The 24,733-nt window shown below is 39.1% G+C and overlaps 1 protein-coding gene across 2 annotated transcripts in view; it reads right to left on the reverse strand.

Moving 5' to 3' along the window:
• Positions 1-21,342, reverse strand: part of LOC149222528 (oxidoreductase, 2OG-Fe(II) oxygenase family protein) — a 187,467-nt gene extending 166,125 nt beyond the window's left edge. Inside the window, exons 1-2 of one of the 2 annotated variants that reach the window (XM_089385499.1) lie at positions 20,958-21,342; positions 20,647-20,798 (exon numbers count right to left, since the gene is read on the reverse strand). In XM_089385499.1, the coding sequence (XP_089241625.1) occupies positions 20,647-20,798; positions 20,958-21,061 (256 nt within the window). In that variant the 5' untranslated portion in view covers positions 21,062-21,342. The remainder of the gene's footprint in view (positions 1-20,646; positions 20,799-20,957) is intronic. The other variant, XM_089385500.1, reaches the window with a different exon arrangement.
• Between the last annotated feature and the right edge of the window lie 3,391 nt (positions 21,343-24,733).

Raw genomic sequence — 24,733 nt, forward strand, 5'->3', positions numbered from 1 at the left:
CAATTATAACTCATTGGTAATGATGTGAATTATGAATATGATGCTTTGTGAAAGACTAAAGTTGTTTCATTTCATTTCATTATTCATGTTTCATTTTATAAATTTATAACATTTCATATCATGTTAACAGTTAGAAGTTAGGACTTAGAAATATCTTAGATATTACTTCTTGTAATGGTTAAACTTAGCTTACAAGTACAACTTTGGTGATTAATGATGATAAATGTTATTGAATTTTCAATTTTGAAAGCTTGAAGTTGAAACTTTAAGATTGAATTTGATGAATCATGATTCATGAGACTCAATATGTTGCAGTTGTAATATGTATTTTATTAACTTGTGGACATGGTTGATGACGATTATAATTTCTAGATGATTGATGTGATATGGTTCAATGATCAATCTATGTTTTTTTATGTTTTTTATGTCTAATTCATCATTCTACATGTTTTTGTTGACATATATGTATCAAAAATTAAAAAATATAAAAAATATATATATTTTTAAAAAAGCGCTCCCGGATTCGCTCCCAAACCAGGAGCTTCTGAAAATGGTCGCTCCCGCTCCCATTTTCGCTCCCGCTCCTGCTCCCAAGCAACATGGCTTGCAGAAGTAGAGAATGTTTCTCTAAATTCTACAAAAGGGAGTGTCATCTCTGCCAAAGGAAGGAATGTTTCGCCATCAGAGTAAAATAATTAAAACTGAAATGAAACAAATCCATTGTCTTGACCACCAAAGCCTAGCTGTTTCCAAATAGATCTAAGTCTGACAGTCATTATTGACTTAAGTCGCTGGAGATTAAAGTCAGTTCAAAGAATCACCCTTCTTCATTCTAATCTCAGATCTGCAGATAATGATCCACTTTTGGTGTTAAAAATATTTAATGTTTATGCCAAAACGTAGTTCTATCTATCATAGTTATCCATTGGACCCAGTAGATCCATGGGAAGATGAAAACATGAAGATAAGAAGAATGTTACAGCCACATGTTTTCCCATGACCCAATTTCAAATTCTATGTGAGAAAACGAGTCCAGACAGCAAAGAAGTGAATGGTGTCACCATCAAAAAGGCTAAGATCTGTGATTGGGTGCAACAACAATCTAACAACTTGGGCCAGCAGAATCACAGTGATTTTGTGATGGGAAATGGCGCATTTGATGAGCTAACTGCTAGATCTTTAACTCATAACACCCTCTATATCTAAACCAATGGTTTCTTCTTCAGATTGAGGTCAGTTTGTCAAATTCGATGCTCTATTCAGTGATATATTATGAGAATAAGAGCACTGAGGTCAGTGTATTGAAGGCATAACAGCAAGGATAGTTTTTTTGGGGGTTCTACAATCAGCCATTGGACCTGAAGCCCTATACACAGCTACCCTGGGAGAGCATGAGCCTGTTGTAGTGGATGTGTATTATGGTAATGCAATGCACAAAGCAGATGTATAGGATTGGAGGTTCTACCAAGAATTATGACAAATGATTAAAAAATGGTCTCAAGAAAAGGTTTGCTAGCGTATTTTCATTTCTGATACATTCCAATATTTAATATTTTGAAGCTTGATTTAATAGTTAGCATCACATTAATGTGATAAAAAAAAATGGAAGCAGAGGCTGAATTAGGTGCATCTAGCAAAAACTTTAAAGTGGACCTTGCTTTCTATTGGATATTTACCAAGGGAGGAAAGGTAGTAATAAAACAAAGGGTTTTTAATAAAAAAATTGTAATTGAAGATTTGAAGAAACTGTTCAACAGGTACGAGCACTATAGTGTCAAATTTTAAAAGTTTGACAAGAGTGAATAAGTAAATATTTTTGTAAAAGGAGATTACTGAAGACTTGTGATCCCTAGAGACCTGTTTTCTTCTCATTGCATCTTGTTTTCTTCTCTTTGCATCTAGTCTTAGACCACCTCGAAATTGAATAAGGGAGTCTAAGGATAAATTGTGTGCTCTTGTGTGCATTAGTGCATAATTCCTTTAAGGGGTTCTAGTCCAGTGAGTCAAATCATTGTCATCAAAATTCAAGTCATCATAACAAAGTCAAGTGAGTCATCAAAGTCAGGACATTGTAATCAGACTTTAGAGTGCATAATCAGTAGTACCTGACACCCTAAAGTAACATAAAATCAAGCGAGCCTGAGATAAAAGAACCAAATGCAAGCGAATGTCAGAAAAATAGGTAAAGGAGGAGAGCATTTACAAAATGCATCTCAGGAAATCAAGGATTTGCAAGAGCACAAAAATGAATTGCAAGATCAAATTAAAGAAATTGAGTGGAACTTACACAACAAACAAAGCATAATTGATCAAATGGCTGATACATTGGAGTCAGCAAATAATCTTCAAAGTGATATGGTTATGTAGAAACAACTGATTGATGCACTTCAAAGTTCAGATAAAATTGAGGCAAAAGCGAGATCAACTTGATGATATGATTGATGCAAAGTCCACAGCAAAGGTAAGATGCAATTTGTGACACAAAAGATCTCATTCAAACAATGAATGCAATTTTTTATTCAAATGAACTCATCCAACAGGTTGATGAAAGTTGTGACATAGTGGAACTACTAGAGAAAATTGATGCAACATGTGATATCGAGGACCCTCTTCAAAAGTTTGATGCAGTAGGTGATATAGATGAAATAATGACAAAAGTTGATGCAACTTGTGATGCCCAAGACATAACGTAGATGGATAATGCATCTTGTAATACAGCAGACCTAATGGAAATGAAATCTTCAAGTCAACTCATGAAAGAAAGAGTGATTGCAGATGAGTCAAAAAGACAGAAGGATGATAGCAATAAATGTGAAGATGTCAAAGAACAACATCAAGAGCTTTCCAAGATGGTTGTCAAACCTTGGGAAGAAATATCATTCAACAAAAATCGGCATGGACTGGGATACACCAAAGAAAATAGTTTTCATATTCTAGATTACTCCAACCAATTCAGTTTGTGAGTGCAAGATTTCTTGAAGAAGTTAAGAGTATTGATAAAAAGCGTCATCATTGTCAAAGAGATAGTCATCTGGAGAGTCAATGTTTTGACCTACTTGTAGAATTTTCTTGAAATTTTGCAACTCCTTAACGAACAATTCCGAAAACTAGTTTCTATTCACAAAACACAGAATTTCTCCACTAATTTTGCAGTGGAATAGAACAGAAATAAATCACACAGTAACAAAACACAATATTTTTCTAAGGAACCCAACTGGGAAAGCCCTTTGCTTGCTTGAGAATTTTATTGATAGAAATTGAGTAATAGATCTCTTACAACACAATTGTTTCAATCAGAAAACACACTTGTCTTCCCTGCTTGTTATAAGCTTGAAACCCTTGCAAGAACGCAGATCTCTGTTGCCTTCTTTCCTTGCCTTTCCTCTTCTCCAAATTCCTTGCACAAACCCAAGAAATAAGCCCCTATTTCCTAGCGTGTGAGTTGCTCCCTTTTCTTAGGAATTAGCTCCTAAATTCTAGCAAATACCACAAGGAAAAATATCCTTCTATCAAGCTCACACAAGCCTCTCCTTGGCTCGTCTCTCTCTCACAAGCTCCACACACAAACTCGTGTTCAAGAATAATGATACAACTCGTGCCTTGGTCCTCCTTATAAGCAAATCGAATTAGCTAATTCTGACAAGTTTTTATTTCTGGAAATCGAACTGGTGATTGATTAAGTTAATTGAGTCTAATTGACTCATGTAACTCGTTCTGCTTTAGAACTCGAGACTCACACATGTTCCTTTCCAAAACTAACTCACAAAAGAGACACTAAAATGAGCCTCCCACTCCAGCGTATCAATCGAACTGTTTCATAACGCATCCCAATTTTTAGGGTACTCGAGCATGCTAACGAAGGACTAGTTGAGGCCTCTTTAACTAAGGCACAAGTCAAAGAAGACCTTCACTCGCTACTTTTCAACACTCCCTCTTAGTAAGGAAGGGATTTTGTACAACTGCCAACTTATCTCTGAAACGAACAAAACTGCTTCTTTCCAGTGCCTTGGTCAAGATATTTGTAGTTTGTTCCTCAGCCGGAATGTATGATAGCTTCACTATCCCTTTCTGCACACAATTTCTGAGATGATGATACCTGATCTCGATATGTTTTGAGCGATCATGAAACACTAGGTTCTCAAAGAGCTTGATGCAACTCTGATTATCACATTGTATCATGGTAGGCTCCATCCTTTGTCTGAAAAGTCCCACAACCAACTTCCTCATCCAAATAGCTTCACATGTTTGCCAAACTGGCAGCCATGTACTTGGCCTTTGTTGAACTGAGTGCAACTAATCTTTATTTCTTGTTGCTGACCCAATGCTGAAGATGCCACCTGAAGTACTATTTTTGTCTGTTGAGCTCCCTACCCAATTTGCATTTGTGAAGCCCTCAAGCCTCACTCCATCAACCTGTCTATACCACAATCCATAATCCATTGTGCCTCTAAGATATCTTAATACATGTTTCGTAGCAACCTAATGAACTCTAGTCGGTTCCACCATGAACTGACTCAGTTGGTTGACTGCAAAACAAATATCGGATCGGGTGTTGACCAAGTACATCAACAACACGATGAGTTGCTTGTATAATATAGTATCAACTCGCTCTATTGTGCTAGCATCCACCTTCCTCCAGTTTGTGACTAGAGATGTGGCCATGGGCTTGCAATCCTGCATATGAAATCTCCGAAGAATCTTTGTAGCGTACTTGTCCTGTCCCACGAAGATCTCACCATCACCCTGCCAAACCTCTAAGCCAAGGAAATAGTGGATAAGCCCCATATCCTTCGTCTCAAACTCCCTTGCAAGGTCCTCCTTGCAATCTTGGATCACGTTGTCTGCTCCAGTCAATATAAGGTCATCAACATAGAGCGTGAGAATGAGTGGAAGCCCTCCAACCATGATGTAGTATAAGTTTGCATCCACCTCACTCTTAGTGAAGCCCAATCCTCGAATGCAATTGTCAATACAAGTGTACCATGCTCTTGAAGCCTGCTTGAGCCCATAAAGAGCTCTCTTCAACCTACACACATTTGTATCTCTGTTGAACTGCTCAAACCCCTCCGGTTGCTCCATATAAATCTCCTCCTCAACCACTCCGTTGAGAAATGTTGTCTTCACATCCATTTGGTGGATCTTCCACCCCATCTGTGTTGCAAGTGCCAAAATAGTGTTGATGGATGAATATTGTGATATAGGGGCACAAGTCTCACCATAGTCTATGCCCTCAATCTGTGAGAAGCCCTTGGCCACAAACCTGGCCTTATACTTCTCCACACTCACATCTACACCATGCTTCACCTTGTACACCCATCTCGATCCAACTACTGATTTGCCCAATCTCTTAGACATCATTCTTCATGATGGAGGAATATTCCTCCACCATGGCATCCTGCCAAACCTGCTGAGAAGTTGCCTCTTATAAGAAGTTTGAAGAAGGCTCAATTTCCACCAACTTTGTCATCAGTGCCAAATAACCTGTGTACCTCTATGGTTGTTTACTCTGCCTAAACATGGTGCTAAGAGCTTCAACATGCTCCTAGGCCTCCTGAATCAACCTGTCATCCCACTTGGCTCTCTTCCTCCCTGTGTCAACAGTCTCCATATGAGTAGTTGTTTACTCTCGTCCTGGACTCTTCTCCTCATCATCTTGTTGTGCGAGCCTCTTGCCACCTATCTGAGACTCTGTCTATGAGCCTGCCTCAAACTCCTCCTTAGGAGCGAGTACCTCCTCCATCTAAGGGATTGTTGTTTGCTCTCTCTCTAGAGATTCCCTCAAAGCTTTGTCCTCCTTGAGCCTCACATCTTGCCCCAAGACTGCCTTCTTGAATCCTGGTAGATACACCCAATATGCCTAAGTTGTCTCACTATATCCCACGAAAATACCCTTTTCTGTTGTGGGCTCCATCTTCCTCCTACTATCTTTGGACACATGACAATAAACTCTTGTGCCAAAGATCCAGAAGTGTGAAACATCAGGCTCCTTGCCTGTGAAAACCTCCTCTAGTGTAACTCATCCAAGAACGCGGTGAGTAATCTTGTTCTATAGAAATACTGCAATTTTGCATGCCTCTGCCCACAAGAACATAGGTAGTCCCTGATCATGAAACATGGCCCTGGTGGCTCCAACAATGTTGTGGTTCTTCCTCTCATCCACCCCATTCTGCTGAGGGTTATGGGGTGCAATCAACTCCCTTCTAATGCCCTCTTTTGCACACAACTCTTTGAAGGCATTGGAGACATATTCTCCCCCATTGTCACTTCTCACTGACTTGATCTTCTTCCCTGTCTAGTTTTCTACCAAGGCCTTAAACTCCAAGAACTTGGTTAAAACCTCATCTTTCTTTTTCATAAAGAATATCCAAGTTTTACAAGAATAATCATCAATGAAAGTAACATAATATTTGTGTCTCATAAGAGAAGGAGAAGAGAAAGGTCCACATACATCTAAATGCACCAGCTCCAAAATACCTTTGGCTCTATTGTCTCGACCCTGAAAAGAAGTCTTGGCATACTTGCCAAGCATGCATCCCTTGCACACTCCATTCTTGTCAAAGTTTTATGCCAGTAATCCTATGGATATCTGTTGAAGAATCTTCAATGCCCCATGATGCAAGTGACCCATGTTGACCCATGTGCCCGTGCCAAAGTTCTCCAATATCTCTACTCTGCTCACAATTGGCCTTGCTACTCAAGGCTACGCAAGTCTCTACCTGCAACTTATACAAGTTCCTCATCCTTACACCTATCTGCTTCACAAATCCAAAAGCTAGGTACTTGAGGTATGCCTTACCTCTACTGAAGATGACATCATATCCCTTGTCCTCAAGGGTGGTCACTGAAACCAAGTTCTTCTTCAACCCTGGAACATAGAGAACATCGAAGATGGAGAGAGCTCCCATGCTCCCTCTCAAAGTTGCCAGTACCAACTCCCTTGGTCTCATACTTGCCATTGTATCCAAGCTCAATATGAACCTGGATGTTCTTCTCCTCTAGCTGGCTGAAATACTCCCTGTTCCCAGTCATATCGAAAGAAACTCCTTATTCAATATACCACGTGCTACTGCTTGTTGAGCGTGCTAAGCAAGCTATCAATGAAAAGTCTTTCTCAAATTGAGAAGCAAACCCATCTACTTCAGCTAGTGCAGCAACATGATCCTTACCAGATCCCTTATTTTGCTTTGGACACTATGTAGCATAATGCCCAACCCATGGCAATGGAAGCACTTGATCTTGCTCAAATCCTTCTTCTTTTGGTCACCCTTCTGACTGGACTCACCCTTCCCTTTGCCTTTCTTTCCCTTAGCTTTACCTGCAAGAGCAAAATTCTCCTCGTTCTCAATCTTAACTGATCTCCCTTCTATGGTTCCTCTTCGAATCTCTTCCTATATGCAATCAATCCAAAACCTTTCCCAATTTGGAAATTTCTCTCTCCCACTAATAACATAAGAATTGTGAAGTCCAAGGAAAAACTCACAAGAGCATGATCATAGACAACTTCACCCACGCCACCTAGTTCATCTCGAACCTGAGTGAACCTAGTAAGATATGTGGTGATGGGCTCTCCTTGTTTCATTTGGATACTCCTTAGCTTCTCCTTAAGAGCAAACTTCCCAGTATCACCGGTACTCTGATATAATTTTAAGATGGCTCGATACATGATACATCTCATAAGTTGTCTTCTTCTCATGGATATGAGGAACTATATGATCTTTGACCCCATCTAAAATAATCCTCCTAGCCTTGACATCATTCTTAGCATGTAGGGCGAATTGTTGAGGATCTTGAAGTGGTGTTATCGCCTACTTGATAAACTCTCCCACCCCATTATCTTCCAACACAATCATGATCCTCCCTTTCCAAGAGATGAAGTTCAATGCTCCCTCTAAACAATGATCAACTCTCAATGCTTGATACGCCATTCTCCAAATCCAAGGAACTGCTCTTCAAAATTCTGATCTTTGTTCTCCAACAATAAACTGATCTATTTTGTGTTGGTGTTTATTCTGTTCACAACTCTAATACCATGTAGAATTTTCTTGAAATTCTACAACTACTTAATGAACAATTCTGAAAACTAGTTTCTATTCACAAGACACAGAATTTCTCCACTAATTTTGCAGTGGAATAGAACAGAAATAAATCAGAGTCACAGAGAAACAAAAACAAAATATTTTTCTAGGAAACCCAAATAAGAAAACCCTCCACTTGCTTGAGAATTATATTGATAGAAATTGAGTAATAGATCTCTTACACCACAATTGTTTCAATCAGAAAACACACTTGTCTTCCCTGCTTGTTCTAAACTTGAAACCCTTGCAAGAACATTGATCTTTGTTATCTTCTTTCCTTGCCTTTCCTCTGCTCTGAATTCCTTGTGCAAACCCAGGAAATAAGCCCCTATTTCCTAGTGCATGAGCTGCTCCTATTTCTAGAGCATTCCACAAGGAAAAATCTCCTTCTATCAAGCTCGCATGAGCCTCTCCTTGGCTCATCTCTCTCTCACAAGCTTCACACACAAACTCGTGCTCAAGAATAATGATACAATACGTGCCTTGGTCCTCCTTATAAGCAAATTGAATTAGCTAATTCTGGCAAGTTTTTATTCTGGAGATTGAACTGTGATTGATTGAGTTAACTGAGTCTGACTAACTCATGTAACTTGTCTTGCCCAAATTTAGAACAGTCTGACTAACTCATGTAACTTGTCTTGCCCAAATTTAGAACTTGAGACTCACGCATGTTCCTTTCCAAAACTAACTCCCACTAGGAGACACTAAACCGAGCCTCCCACTCCAGCGTATCAGTCGAATTGCTTCATAACTCGTCCTAAATTTTAGGGAACTCGAGCATGCTAAAGAATGACTCGTTGAGGTCTCTTTGACTAAGGCACAAGTCAAAGAAGACCTTCACTCGCTACTTTTCAACACTACATCCTTGTCTTCATTATGGAAAGACAAATCACTTATCAAAAAAAGGTCAAAATCAAAAGAAGTCTAAAAATACAATCAATTATGGATCGATAAATTCTTGGAGATGGAATCTGCAAGTGAAACAACTACATCAATCTTACCGCCTAGTCAAAATAGAGGTAAAGCCACAAAAAAAAGATGAGCCAAAAATGGTATTCTCCACACCTAAAGGGGGAAGCACAATCCTAAAAGAAACTCTCCCACACCTTTTTAAGGCGAGAGTAAATTGATGAAGTCAAATTGGTTAGTGGTCATCCAAAACCACCATATTATTCAAGTGAAACAGTTAGTGGTCATCCTAAAACCACCACATTATTCAAATGGTTAGTGATAAACCAAAAACCACCAGTACCAAATCAACTAAAGATGGTTAGTGGTCAACCAACAAAACCACCACATAAAGAATCCAAAGCTCCAACTTGGATCCTTTCAACAAATTTCTCACCTTGCACCTGACAGGGGAGAATATCATATATCAGGCTTCAAGTTTTGAAGTCTTATCAGTCAAATTTCAATCAACATTCAATCAGCAATTGGGAATTCCAACATAGCAACTGGTCTCCTCAACAAAAAACCTACAATCATTTCAATTATTTACGTTCAGACATAGCAGTTGTTCACCTCCAGATATTCAAATATTGGCGGTTGTCCAGGCAAATCTTCATCGAAGCTCAGTTCAGCAGTTTCAGATTGAAGATGACAGAAATTATTGGTACTAGTGTTGTACAATTATTCAAGCTTGCGATTGAGTGGGGGAATTTTAGACTGTGATCCTAGACAATCATAAAGTTCAAGACCATATTGTCATGAGTTGTAATCCTTATCTTAATGAGGTATTGTCATGATCCACTGATGAGTAGTTAGTGACATCTAGAAGGTCAAATTGATGTATTATAAATTCATATCCTAGGATCAATAAAATGTGATACAGAACAGCATTAACCCTTTTCCACCACTTTGCTTGTCTTGTCTCACTCATGTTAATTATTAATAGAAAAGACCCCTTGAGTTGGAGAAGAGCCAACCAAAAGTGTGAGGAGAACTATTATAGTGACAATGGGCAACCTTCCTAAGTGCACAAAACTAGCCCCTTGATGCTTAGGACTTCACATCATATGGGGGTTCTAGATTTTGTTGTGACACTTGGCAAAGGAGGTTGAGCTATCTTATGGAGTGGTGCTCAACATGAGGAAGAAGGAAGCTTAGCCCTCGGAGCATCAAAACCACATGGCACATAGGTGGAGGTGGAGTATTTGGCATAAGGGAGTCTTGCTTGGAGGGTGCTCCACTAGAGGTTGCTCGTGTACCTGGTTACATATATGTGGTGGAGGAATCTTAAGCTTGGGAACCTATCTTGAAGAGCATGCAACCTTGAAATGAGAATCACTTGACAAGTGAAGGCTTAGCTTCAAGAGCACTCCACTTGGAGGGTGGTGCACAGCCACCTAATGACATGTGTTCTCTCATGGTAGATTGTCCAATTGTGGACCTAGTCTAGTCACTTAGAGGATGTTGTTGTCGACCTAGTCCACTTTTTTATTATTGGCCTACCTCACATATTTTATATAAAGGGAGGAGAGATCCTTTGTCATAATGAACTATTCAAGCATGAGATGTAATCTCGATGCACTCATCTTGGAGTCTTTGTGCTTTTGTGATACAGGAGGTGGAAGACTTGGGGTTTATGTAAAGTAAACCAAGCAGACCTAAAGCACTAGAGTTTGTCTTGAAATAGTGGTGTGAGCTAGACCTAGGGTTTGTGTGTTAATTTATGGTATGTTCTATGCTTATAACAGTTTACTTATCTTTCTTATTATTATCCATAGATTAGCAATCACATGTGCATAAAGTAAAGTGCAGATAGAACATTAAACGATCGACAGAAAACAAGCCAAGACAAGAGACACAAGATGTGTCGGCTAGCCAGGGACAAACCCCAACGTGGGGAAACTCTTTGATCAAATCTTCCTTTATCTTCAATAATCCAGCAGAGAAAAATAGTACATAAATCAGATTTACATTAGCAGCAGCAAACCCTAGTTCAGTCCCAAACTAGGGCAAACAATATCTCGCAAACTGACTTTCGGATCAACTTGATTCCACCACCCAAAAATGCAGCCTTCAGAGGAGATCCAGATGGACCTATAGCGTAGTTCTAAGGAGGAAGTCTTCTGGTCAACGCTGGTCAAACTTTGGTTCTGCAGTTGTTGCCTCCAAAACTGCGTCCTTCCTTCCACATGTGTGAGAGAGTCTCTTTTCTGCACAATAGAGAAGAGCCTCTTTTCTGCGCAAGAGAGAGAGAGAGATGTGATGAGATGAGTGAGTGCAAATGAAGAAAAGTCCTCCTATATTTATACACAACTGTTGATGTTTGAATAGATGCGACTGTTGGGCTTCTAAGCCTACATGAGTTGTAGGTTGGCTTGATAATAATTCCATAATCAAAATAAATTCATATCTCCATAAATACTTATCGGAATCGGATGATCTTTAGATTAATCCTACACCTCTCAATGAGAGGAATCTAATAAAAATATTATCAGCCATGAATAAGATGACCCACATGGAGTTTGGCCCTAGTTGCCAATTTTAACACTCCCTCTCAACTAGGGAGAACTCCATCTGCAATCTGTCGGCCGGTCGCTACTATTCATCCATCAAATGCACTACCCTGTACAGCTTGACCCCTGCTCTGCTCTGCTCTATTCTGCCTGCTCTGCTCTGTTCTTTTCTGCCCTGCTCTGCTCTGTTCTGCTCTACTCTGCTTTGTCTGAATTATGAAGAGGAAGAAATGATCGAGGATGTATCATACTGACTCAAAGTCAGTCTCAGAGTATGTACCACTAGTCCCAGACCAGTCTCAACCGACCCGAAGTCAATGTCATAGAGGGTACAACTCCTACCACTAGTCCCAGACCAGCATTCTCCACTGACTCAAAGTCAATCTCAGAGTGCGTACCACTGGTCCCAAACCAGTCTCAACCGACCCGAAGTCAACATCATAGTATGTACCACTCCTACCATTGGTCCCAGACCAGTCCTTCACTTACCCGAAGTCAATCTCAGAGTATGTACCACTAGTCCCAGACCAGTCTCAACCGACCCAAAGTCAGCGTCATAATGGATACAACTCCTACCACTGGTCCCAGACCAGTATCATTGATCCCAGATCAATGAAGGTCATCCTAGCATAGGGAGTACAGCAGATACAACGATGCGTCCATTGGTACTACTATGGTCCCTATCCTCATTTCCCTGCTCATTGATCAGATGAGAGGTACTTCCCATGAGTCCCAGACTACATGGGTAGGATGCCTTGACAGGAGAACTTAATCAATCCTGTCCTCACAGGAGAACTAATTATCCTGCTACATAAATGCCATGGAGAACACATCATCCAGGCCTCACAGTAGAACTAATCATCCTGCTACATAGTTGTCATGGAGAATACATCATCCAGACCTCACAGGAGAACCAATTATCCTGCTACATAGTTGTCATGGAGAACACATCATCCAAACCTCACAGGAGAACCAATCATCCTGCGACATAAACGCCATGGAGTGTACATGTATACCACCAAGGGATGGTGAATCACCATGTGGTCATATGTCGCTCCAAGAAGTACCTCGCACACCCCCGGAGCTCCCAAAGCTCAATACATCATACAGGACCCTCATCAAAGGGTCTTTGAACAACACCAAGTTGTTCTCGGAAAGTTAGGAATTTGACTTTCCCTAGGGGCTTTGTCAGAATGTCAGCGACTTGTTCGTTTGTACCAATATGTTGGAGCCTTATAGCTCCCCATTGCACCATATCTCGAATATAGTGATACCTGATATCGATATGCTTGGAGCGATCATGAAATACAGGATTCTCTGACAACAAATCCCACTCTGGTTGTCACATAGGATCACGGTGGTATCCAATGTAAATCTAAACAGCTCACTAAAGCTTTCGCAACCAGACTGCCTCACAAGAGGCCATGCTAGCAACAATATACTCTGCTTCGGCAATGCTCAAAGCCACCGACTTCTGCTTCCTGCTCATCCAGTATATCGAAGCAGATCCCAAGGAGAAACAGCACCCGGAAGTGCTCCTACGGTCCTCCACATTGCCTGCCCAATCAGCATCAGTGTATCCAAGTAGTCTCACATCTCCGGCAGTGTATCTTAACCATAAGTAATTGTGCCACGAAGATATCTTAACAGATTCTTGGCACCAATCTAATGTATGTGGTGAGGTTCAACCATATGTTGACTTAACGTGTTGACTGTGAAGCATATATCTGGACGGGAGTTCACTAAGAACATTAATGCTCCGACGAGTTGCCGATACTCGGTGGCATTTCGTAAAATAGGTCCAGCAGCACCCAAGGAGAAACAGCACCCGGAAGTGCTCTTACGATCCTCCACATTGCCTGCCCAATCAGCATCAATGTATCCAAGTAGTCTCACATCTCCGGCGGTGTATCTTAACCCATAAGTAATTGCGCCACGAAGATATCTCAACAGATTCTTGGCACCAATCCAATGTATGTGGTGAGGTTCAACCATATGTTGACTTAACGTGTTGACTGCGAAGCATATATCTGGACGAGAGTTCACTAAGAACATTAATGCTCGGACGAGTTGCCGATACTCAGTGGCATTTCGTAAAACAGGTCCAACCGCACTACCGCTTAACTTCTTGAAGTCAAGCTCTATCGAGGTAGTCACAGGTTTGCAATCCACCATACCGAATCTTTCCATTATCTTCACCACATATTTTCCTTGAGATAGGAAAATTTCCCCTAGCTTCTGCCACACTTCAAGTCCTAGGAAATAGTGCATCAGTCCTAGGTCCTTCATTTCAAATTCAGAAGCCAACTCCCTCTTACATTTGTGAATGAGAGGGTCTGCACCTGTTAGAAAGAAGTCATCCACATACAGCACCAGTATGAGAGGTTTGTCATCTTCAACCTTAAAGTAAAGGTTAGGATCAGCTTCACTCCTAGTGAATCCCAGCTTCATCAAGTAGCTATCGATCCTCTCATACCATGCTCAGGGTGCTTGCTTCAGCCCATAGAGAGCCTTCTTCAACCTGCATACATGAGATTTTCGATCATACATCTCAAATCCTTCGGGTTGCTCCACGTAGACCTCTTCTTTGATCGAACCATGCAAGAACGCGGTCTTGACATCCATATGATGTAGGTTCCATCCTTGTGAAGCCGCAAGGGCTATGATCGAGCGGATGGTCGTATATCTGGCAACAGGTGCAAATATCTCATCATAGTCTATACCTTCCTTCTGGGAGAAGCCACGAACAACAAAATGAGCCTTATACTTTTCCGTACTTCCATCTGCTGCATGCTTTATCTTGTAAATCCATTTAGAAGTAACAATTGTCTTGTCCTGGGGTCTGGGAACTACTTCCCAGACATCATTCTTCATAATAGACTCATATTCTTCGGTCATAGCATCCTTCCATACTTGATGCTTGATGGCATCTGAGAATGATGAAGGCTCATTTTGTATGATCGTGCTCATGATGGTCAGGTATCCCTGATACCTGTTAGGTTTCTTACTTTCACGGAAGGTTCCTCGGGGTGCAGCATGTCCTTCAGCATCATCAAGTAGCCCCCTAAGCCATGAAGGCCTCTTCCTAGAAGAGGAAGGCTCATGTGGAGGAGGATCAATCAGATCCATGGGTTCTTCCACATCAAGCATTGTTTCATCATCCTTTTCTTTTGGTTCCCTGGTGTCGACTTCTTGAGAGCTCCTCAAAGTCGAAAGATTGTCCACCTTGCTAAGAACCATATCTTCGCATCAGTCTTGGAACCCAATGCTTGATGAGCGCATCAGTTTTGTACATATACAGCGGTGTTTGCAGCTTCGGCCCATAGAAACTTCGAAAGTCTTTGATCATGGAGCATGGGCCGCTTCCACAATCGTACGATTCTTCCTTTCCGCCACACCATTTTGCTCAGGAGTATATGGTGTAGTAGTCTCCCTCTTAATGCCAGCCTCTTTACAAAAATCATGGAACTCGTTAGATTCATATTCAGTCCCATTATCAGTCCTTAAGATTTTGATCCTCTTTTCAATTTGATTCTCGATCAAGGCTTTGAAGTGTCGAAACCAATAGAACACTTCATCCTTCTTTTTCAATAAGTATATCCACGTCTTTCGAGAATAGTCATCTATAAAAGTAAGGTAATATGAATATCCTCCCAAGGAGTTTACAGGCATCATACCAGATATGTCTGAGTGAACCAGTTGTAATATATCGGAGGTCTTGCTTTGGCTTGAGGGGAATGGTCCCCTTTTGAGCTTTCCTTCGGCACATCCCGGACATACACCTTCTTTCTCTACTCGGAATTCGGGCATCCCTATTACCATTTGTCTTACATCGGGTAGAGCTTTGTAATGAAGGTGGGCAAACCTCTGATGCCAAAGTTCGGACAGAAGAGATGTGTCACAAGACATGACACCCAGCGGACTTCCCCCAACATGATATAATGAATCAACTCAAAACCCAAGAGTGAAGGCATCATTGACATCATTTTTCCATATACGTTCTTTTTTAGGTCAGGTACATATAATACATCTTGTAAGTGGATTGTATTACCTTGATTCAATTTGAGAGAGACATTGCCTACACCTTTCACGGGATATTTCATATTATCTCCAAGGACAATTTCTAGGTTAGTTTCTTTCTCTATCAGGTTATGGAGAACTTCTTTGTAACCAATGAAGTGCCTTGAGGCACCACTATCAATGAGCCAAATTCCCATTGAGTCTGAAGGAGCAGAGGTAGATAGAGCAGCTGGTAGATAATATTCATCTTGATTCCTGCTTATTTCTCAGAAACAAAACTTGATTTGCATCAGTAACTTTAAATAAACTCACCAGTCTATCATAGATTTCCTTGGAGGCGTGCCGGTCGGAGATGTAGGCCACCAAACGCTTGTCGATAGAGTCCCATATGATCTTCTTTGTTTTGACTTCTCTAGTTTTCCATTTGTTCCTAGCAGTAGCAGATGCATTTGATGGAGGCTCAACAATATTGCCTCTCACATGGTCCAACACTCCTTGATCTTTCAAGGTTAGATTGATAGACATCTTCTCTCCGTGATAGTCAGCTTTCTCACGGAGCTTGTCTTCGGACCCCATAGTGAGTGTTGAGGACCCCATAGTTCTTTTAGGATAGCCTTGCCAATCTTCTCTTCAGTGATTGCTCTTGCTCTTGCTCGAGATTTGTCTTCACCTCAGCTCTGATACCATGTTAATTTATGGTATGTTCTATGCTTATAACAGCTTACTTATCTTTCTTATTATTATCCACAGATTAACAATCACATATACATAAAGTAAAGTGCAGATAGAACTTTAAACGGTCGATAGAAAACAAGCCAAGGCAAGAGACACAAGATGTGGCGGCTAGCCAGGGACAAACCCCAATGTGGGGAAACGCTTTGATCAAATCTTCCTTTATCTTCAATAATCCAGCAGAGAGAAATAGTACATAAATCAGATTTACATTAGCAGCAGCAAACCCTAGATCAGTCCCAAACTAGGGCAAACAATATCTCGCAAATCGACCGTCGGATCGGCTTGATTCCACCACCAAAAAATGCGGCCTTCAGAGGAGATCCAGATGGACCTACAACGCAGTTCTAAGGAGGGAGTCTTCTAGTCAACACTGGTCAAACTTTGGTTCTGCAGTTGCTGCCCCAAAACTGCATCCTTCCTTCCACATGCGTGAGAGAGAGTCTCTTTTCTGCGCAGTAGAGAAGAGCCTCTTTTCTACGCATGAGAGAGAGAGAGATGTGATAAGATAAGTGAGTGAAAATGAGGAAAAGTCCTCATATATTTATACACAACTGTTGATGTTTGAATAGATGCGACTATTGGGCTTCTGAACCTACATGAGTTGTAGGTCGGCTTGATAATAATTCCATAATCAAAATAAATTCATATATCCATAAATACTTATTGGAATCGGATGATATTTAGATCAATCCTACACCTCTCGACGAGAGGAATCTGATAAAAATATTATCAGCCATGAATAAGATGACCCGCATCGAGTCTGGCCCTAGTTGTCAATTTTAACATTGTGTGAAGAAACCTAGAGCAATATTTGTTGCTCTTGGACGCCAATGGAGTTTGTGTGATGCATACGTGGTGAATCTCCTTAATAGCTTGTGGGATGTAAGTGAAAGATCCAAGGGTGAACTTATTAATATCAGTGATAGCTTGTTGTGGAGCCTTTGGTGTGGCTAGATAGCTTGGTGGGATGTCTCACAAGGCATTCATATTGCTTTTTATGGCTCGTTGTGGATAGCAGTTGCCCTACCTAGGGATTGGGAAGCAATTGGTGAGTCCTTACTTGGAATGAGCTAAAGGAACTTGTACAAGCTTGGGATGAGCTAATGTATTGTACTTTATCTTCATTTGTGCAATATATGAAATGTATTATTACTGTCCTATATCTATATGTCGCAGGTCTAAGAATCAGACATTGGATTCTCATTGTTATGAGTAATTTCATGGCTATTTTATTAAGTTTATTTGTTGTGACATTGGAGCTAAAATGTTGTATGTTTTGACATGCCTAGATGAGAATAGAAATCAGATTTAGTACCATCACACGTCTGTTGAAATAAAAGTAATTTTCAGATCTGTGCATTGGTTGAGATTCTGCCCTAAGGGCTATAATATTCATCTCTCCTTCAAGTATATTTCCGGTCTCACTCATCTTAAGCTTGCCCGGTGAAAAGGTAGGGGAGAATTGAGTTTCAAAATGAGCCATAAGACTGAAAGTTCTATTAATTTTTAAATAGATCCAGGGAACCTCAAGTAAATATGGTGAATTGCTGAATTCTTCTGAAGTGCAATTTTTAAGATTTTCACACATACTTGTAATGCTACTCTTCCACTTGCAGAAACAAGTAAGGATATACCATCTCCAAATGCAACGAAAAAGAAATACACAAGACACACACAAACTAAAGATAAATAAATAAAGTGCAGGTATGTACAACCCAAGTGTCCTTAATGAAGAAGGTTAACTCCTCACTCACAAGCTTGTATTTACTATTGAAGCTTCCCTTGAGGTGAGGATGAAGGTTGACCAAAGTGTGACCAAGTACAAAGCTAAAAACAACACAAGAGGCAATTGACCAATCCAATGAAGGGACATCCAAGCCAATGAAGAGGAAAGTACCAAATGTAATTGTAATGTCCCTTTCCATGTGATTTCCGTAGGCTATAGTCGGTAAAAAGGAGATTGGTTGATTTAATTATTTGATATCACTTAAGAGAAAGAAAGAGAAAAAAATAGTGGATTGAATAATTAAATTAAAAAGGTGTTATTAAGTGACTATGGGAAAAAATGAAAACTTTATAAAGTCACTTTATATTATTTAATTGAGCAGGAAAAAGTAAAAAGGGCTATAAAAGAGAAACCCATGGTGTTCTAATCATCAAGTTATAAAAAGAGAATTGGAACTCACTTTTGATTATGCATTGGTTATTTTCCTAAATTAATTTTGATGAGCTCTTGGAGCTTATGAGTAAAGGGTGAAAACCCTAGTGAGGAGTAGTTTTGGTGGTGCAACATATCAACCCTAGCTAGTCAACATTTGTTTTGGTGGTGAGACATATCCACCCTAGCCAGTCAAGGAGGAGGAATGATCCAGATTCCTCACAGGTGCTCATATTGAAGGAAAAACTACATTTTAGCTAGAGATCAGGGGAGCTTGAGGAAGCATGGGTTCGTCTATTTGCTAGCAGCTCTGGACGCCAAATTTCATTGAAGAACTTATCTTGGGGAGGCCGAATTATTGAAGAAGCCGCATTTCTTTATGGAGGTTGAGTTTCAGCTCACATTTTCATGGAGGTCATGGCCTCTTTGTGAGGGTTTTCCATTCTTTGGAGAGGCTGCAACTTTATTGGAGCAACATCATCCAATCAGCCAGATCATTACAATTGCTAGAGCTATTCACAAGTTCCAGAAATCAAATTATTGTATCTTAAAGTTGTCCAGCAAATAATTTCATGATTAATAGGAATAAATAATTGGCTAGGTTGTTGCCATCTATTTGGGAATTTTGTGGAGTACAAATGCTGAGTTAGGGTTTCATGCTTAATTGTACACAAAATGTTTGAAGAAATGACTCTATTGTAAATGCTTCATTCTGTTTGCACAAAAATGTTTGTCAAAATACATGAAAGAGAATTTTAAAAATATTTTGCAATTTAAATTGGAATAGTTCAATAAGGGACATTTCAGTAGTTATAGTAGTGGTTGAGGGTTGATGGAGACAACAAATCCAAACAAGCCAAAGAGCATGGAATGTGGAAGGAGATCATTGAATTGTAATTAATCTAGAAATCCAACAAATTTTTGATATGAACGAAGGGGCATCCAAGCTAATGAAGAGAAAAGTACTGAATGTAGTCGTAGTAGGGGTGGAGGACTGACGGAGATCCAAACAAGCCAAAGAGCATGGAAGGTGGAAGGAGATCACTAGATTGTAAATGATCTAGGAAAGTTTTGAATCTTGATATATAAGAGAGAAAGATCGATGACCAAAAGTAACCTTTAACAATGAGCAAGCGAGGGAGACCAATATAAAAGGGAACACTTGAGTAGATAGTTGTTAACTAATCGCCAAAAGGATAATTTGTCCATAATGGTCAGCCCATGGGTTTTGAGCATCCAGATTATACTCAGATGGACCAAAAATAGCAAACCTCTATTCTACAAATGTGAACCACAAGCTATAGGCATTTTATATATAGGTAAAGTGGCTGTTTAAAGCGCAACTAGGACCACACAAGGAAAGGAAAAGTTTGACAAAGTAAACTCCTCAAAGAGTGTGCCCTACTAGATTAGCGATGTTAGGGGAGCCAAGGGAGGTTCCTCAACTAATTAGAGGCCCATTCTGTGTATGGAGCGAGGCCCAATCCGTATATGGAGCCAACATCAATCTAGTTAGCAAGGGAGTGACCCCAGTAGATGGCCAAAGAGTCTGCAGATATAGCTAATGCATAGTGAGAACTCCACACAATGATATCTGAGGGACGCGTATGGCAGTGCAGCACATGCAGTTGGCAGCAACGTCCCCCATCAAAACATACTAAGTCTTTAAACTGGGGATGTTCTCAAGCAACGGAACTAGCAAGGTGGAGAAAAAGAACCAATAATCCCCATCAAAACATACTTAACTCCTTAACTGGGATGTTCTCAAGCAGGGGAGCTTGCGGGGGCAGGGAAAAGAACAATCATTTTACGACTTGAACAACCTCAACGTTTGAGAACAAGTCCTCACAATTGTTTCCATAAGCACATCAGTTGCCCAAACAAAACGCATCATCTTGTTCACTAATCTAATCCGGGAGCTAAAGAATCCAGTTCCGCCTGCTTCATAAATATAAATTTGGAGGAAGAAAGTAGACACCAATCTTTTTGATAAAATTACTAAACTAAATCAATCAAGTGATGAAAAGATCCTCTTTCTCTGGCAAATTTGCAAACCCACTTTATGATAGAGTTAAGTCAATGAACTTAACAGCCTCACTAAAAGCTGAACTATTGAGAAATTTCAAATGATCCAAATTTATGTTACGGAGTCAACTTGATAGACAAATGGTGGGTGAACATACACATATACACATACCAGGGCGTTCTGCAACGGTGAAGACTGTCCGATCAAATTGATCCTGCTCAAGTTTAGCAATGCCAGGGGGTGTTGCTCCAGTTTCGTTAAATAAATCCAAAATCTTTCTGAAGTCTACAACATCGGAGAGGTCGGTTGGGGGGGCCCTTTCCCTGAAATGGAATGATAATGCATAGAAGACCGGGCGAGGGATTTCATAAGTGACTGAATGGAAACAAAAATATTCTTGAAATAGAAAGGAGTTGTTGCCATCGTTCATATATATATAAAGAAAGAACTTTGAAAGTGAGATGGGAAAGAATAAGGCGCACCTAGGTATGGAGCCCCGAACTGCCTTGTAAAGTTTGTATCGCTTCTCAGCCTTTCTGAATTCAGTTCTATCCGCATCTCCTTGGAGAGATTCGCTGTAACCCATTGAGATTGAGGAGTGTTAATTGTTTTTTACCAAACAGAAGTCGATCATGGATTCAAATTGGGTTTGGGGAGGAGAAAGAGGATCGTATAGTTGTTGGAAGAACGGAACACAGATTTTGAAAAAACAATATCAACCTTTCAATTTACGGTCTGCTCTGTGCATGTTATAAAAAGTATACCCAATCCATCACCCACGAAAGGGTTGTCAGCTATTGAATAACTTCTGTTAGACTGTTTAGTTCATTGGTACGGGTTTACTTTTTGTCCCACTTTCCATAAAAAAAAAAAGGCGTTCGCATCACTTGGAATCCTTGTACAACAAAGCATACGGATCCTTTGCTCACTTTCCTTTTTCTCCCACTTTCCTTGCTCTTTAAGTCAACTTTTTGCCCAGGTAACCGTTGGTGTCTCTGCTCTAGCTATTTAAACATGCAACACTGGATCTGTTTTTCAACTTGTCCTGACGATGAACCACACTGGTTGGTTCGAAACGCGTAGACAAATGGTTTCTCATGTGATTTTCGCCGAAAAATCTATCATTAACTTGTTATGGATCACAGAAGCCTCAACTCTAAAAAAGCATACGGAATTGTTTTTAAATGAGCTTGTATATATGGAATCAAAGGATATGAAATTGTTTTTAAATTAGCTCATAAAATTATAGATTAATGTGTACTAGGAAAATTGGAAATTTTTTTGTGGGAAATTTAGGTTATAGTTGTTAAGTTTTAAGATTTTGGGTCCGTAAAGGGTTTTTGATAGCGAGTTGTTTTTAGTCTGATTTTTTAGAGTGCTTGGTGCCGGAATTAGGCGGAAAAAAATTGAGGTGAAATCTTGGTTTGTGTTATTTAAACTGGTTTTTCACTGTATATATGGATTCAGCACCCTGAAAAACCCCTAGGGCACTTCAATTGCTCAGGGGTTACTCATCAAACTTGTGATTTCAATGAACTCCTAGCGGATTTTAGAGAAATTAGACTGGAAAAACTTCCAAAAAGTCTCACTAAAGACAAGTCGTTTTGGGAATTGTCTTTAGTGCTAAAAAAACTTCCAAAAAGTCTCACTAAAGACAACTCGTTTTGATAGTGTTGAATCCATTTCCACTATCAAAAACAATATTCAACCACTCCTACTGTCATATTTTTTGGAGAAAAAATGGCTAGATTCTAGTGAGTTTTGGTCTAGTGGGCAAATTTGCCACCTCGGTAGTCAATGCCATAAATTATTAATAATAATTTATTTATGTTGATAAATTAGTTATTATGAAATAGGGTTTTTAGAATTTAAATTTAATTAGCATGTAGATTTCCATAGTTGAAAACTTCATAATGAAGAAGATTTTTGAAACATTGTGTGTTTTCAATAGGGTGAAGTTTCTCTATTTGTTGTTTGTTGTTTCTCTCTTCTAGCAAATGGTTCATTCACAATGCATGCTTTACATCTCTACAGGTGATGTTCATACAATAGAGTTTTATCTATCTCTTGCGAAACTTTTGGCCATCTTTTCTGATTTCATACATTATGCAATGTTTAGTCACATATCTTTGCTTCTCTTCCCTCCGTGCATGCTTTTAGGAGATAAAGTTTATGATGAGGATTGCTAAAATGGCCAGATTCTAGTGAGTTTTGGTCTAGTGGGCAAATTTGCCACCTCGGTAGTCAACGCCATAAATTATTAATAGTAATTTATTTATGTTGATAAATTATTTATTATGAAATAGGGTTTTTAGAATTTAAATTTAATTAGCATGTAGATTTCCATAGTTGAAAACTTCATAATGAAGAAGATTTTTGAAACATTGTGTGTTTTCATTAGGGTGAAGTTTCTCTATTTGTTGTTTGTTGTTTCTCTCTTCCCTCTGTTCTTTGAGTCTTGCAAATGGTTCATTCACAATGCATGCTTTACATCTCTACAGGTGATGTTCATACAATAGGGTTTTATCTATCTCTTGCGAAACTTTTGGTCATCTTTTCTGATTTCATACATTGTGCAATGTTTAGTCAAGTATCTTTGCTTCTCTTCCCTCCATGCATGCTTTTAGGAGATAAATTTTATGATGAGGATTGCTTATAGACTTCTGAGTCTATGTTTTAAGTTCATTTTTCAGACAGGCTATATGTAGTATGTAACACATCCGATATTAATACAAAATCTTGCTTTTTCACACGTCTTCATCATCATTAAATTTGATTATTAATAATTATTAAGTGAAGGGTAGAAATTTAATTTCAATGAAATATGTTAGAATACTTTTAATAGCATCATAGCTTAATGATTAAGATTTATCTCCAAAGTAGTTATGCTTTTTTTGCCCTTTTAATTAAATTGATTAATTAAAAAAAATGTCATATGGACATGTGGTATTAGTAATCTATGATATTGGCCCATAGTATTGTAACAAAGCACATGATATTGTAAGAAGCTTCATGGTAAAGTAGAGTTGAATTTCCATTATTAAAAATCTTGTTATATGTTTTTATATATATTTTAAACTCATATATTAATTTCTTTTTATAATTATTAAAAATAATAATAGTTTAAAATAAAATTATAATTTTATTCATTTTATTAAAAAAAAATTGATAGCATTTACCAATGATTTAACTCATATGGTTTGTTAGTTTTAAAGTTGTAGTTAAGTTAAATATCAAATTGGTGTAGAAAATACCTTTGTTTTGTATTGTGACACAAGGAATCCACCTTTTGTAAAGATTTGACTATTAAAGTATATAGGGGTGTACATATTCTTAATATTAAATTAACAACAAGAATAATATAGGAAATAAGTTCAATTGTAAAATAGCCAATATAGTTGGTAGATTAGAAATATATGGTATAACAATTTAGAAAAATATGATGGTGGAGTAGGACTTTAAATTGTTTCTATTTGGTTAAGAGTTTGTTTTTCTCATACTTAAGTTAATAGGTTAACAAACCAAGACCAAGAAATCTACTGGTGAGTTATTGTATCGGTGAAGCTTCACTTTTACATAATGATACAGGAAAGAAAGAAAGAAAGAAATATTTTTTAACGTCCACAAGGCTAAAGATAGCTTATGGGACAGATTGCTTCTTCATTTGCTTGATATTCGGCCCTTTTTCTATGAAGCTTCAAAATAAATGTTCCCAACTTCTTGACAAACCCCTCACTAAATAGATTATCCCAAGAGCTAGCTGCTAGCATATCTGCCTAACTTTTATTGTTGTCTTTGAAGGCCTCACATTCTAAAATGAAATGTTTTTCTGTTTCCACTTTTCCGGAAGAACAAAAAATGCATAAGCTTTCCTCCCACACTTCCTTTGGCCTTTTCCAGCGCCTGTTTCACAACGGAGTTGATGAGAATTATTCCTTAACTGAGCAATAAGAGCTTTGTCTCTCCAATAGATATTGGCCTCTATGTATGCTTTTGGTTGATGACTATGAGTGGGATTAAACACTTCAATATAGTAATTTTTATTTCTTCCTAGCTCCTTATCCCAAGTACGCTTGTGGAACTTTTCTATAACAAAATCTTTTATCTCTTTGTTGTTTATGGGACACGCATTCAAGCCAATACCCCATTTGCTAAACCATTTGTTATTTTGTTGCATCCAAGTTTTTTTGCTCTTGCACAATCTATCATTAAAGACAACCTTAGGCCATCTACCCTCTTCCATTTGCTCAAAATTTTT

The sequence above is a fragment of the Pinus tabuliformis genome, chromosome Q (assembly GCF_031772625.1).
Source record: "Pinus tabuliformis cultivar Carrire ecotype Pingquan chromosome Q, CPIR1, whole genome shotgun sequence".
Lineage (NCBI taxonomy): Eukaryota > Viridiplantae > Streptophyta > Pinopsida > Pinales > Pinaceae > Pinus > Pinus tabuliformis.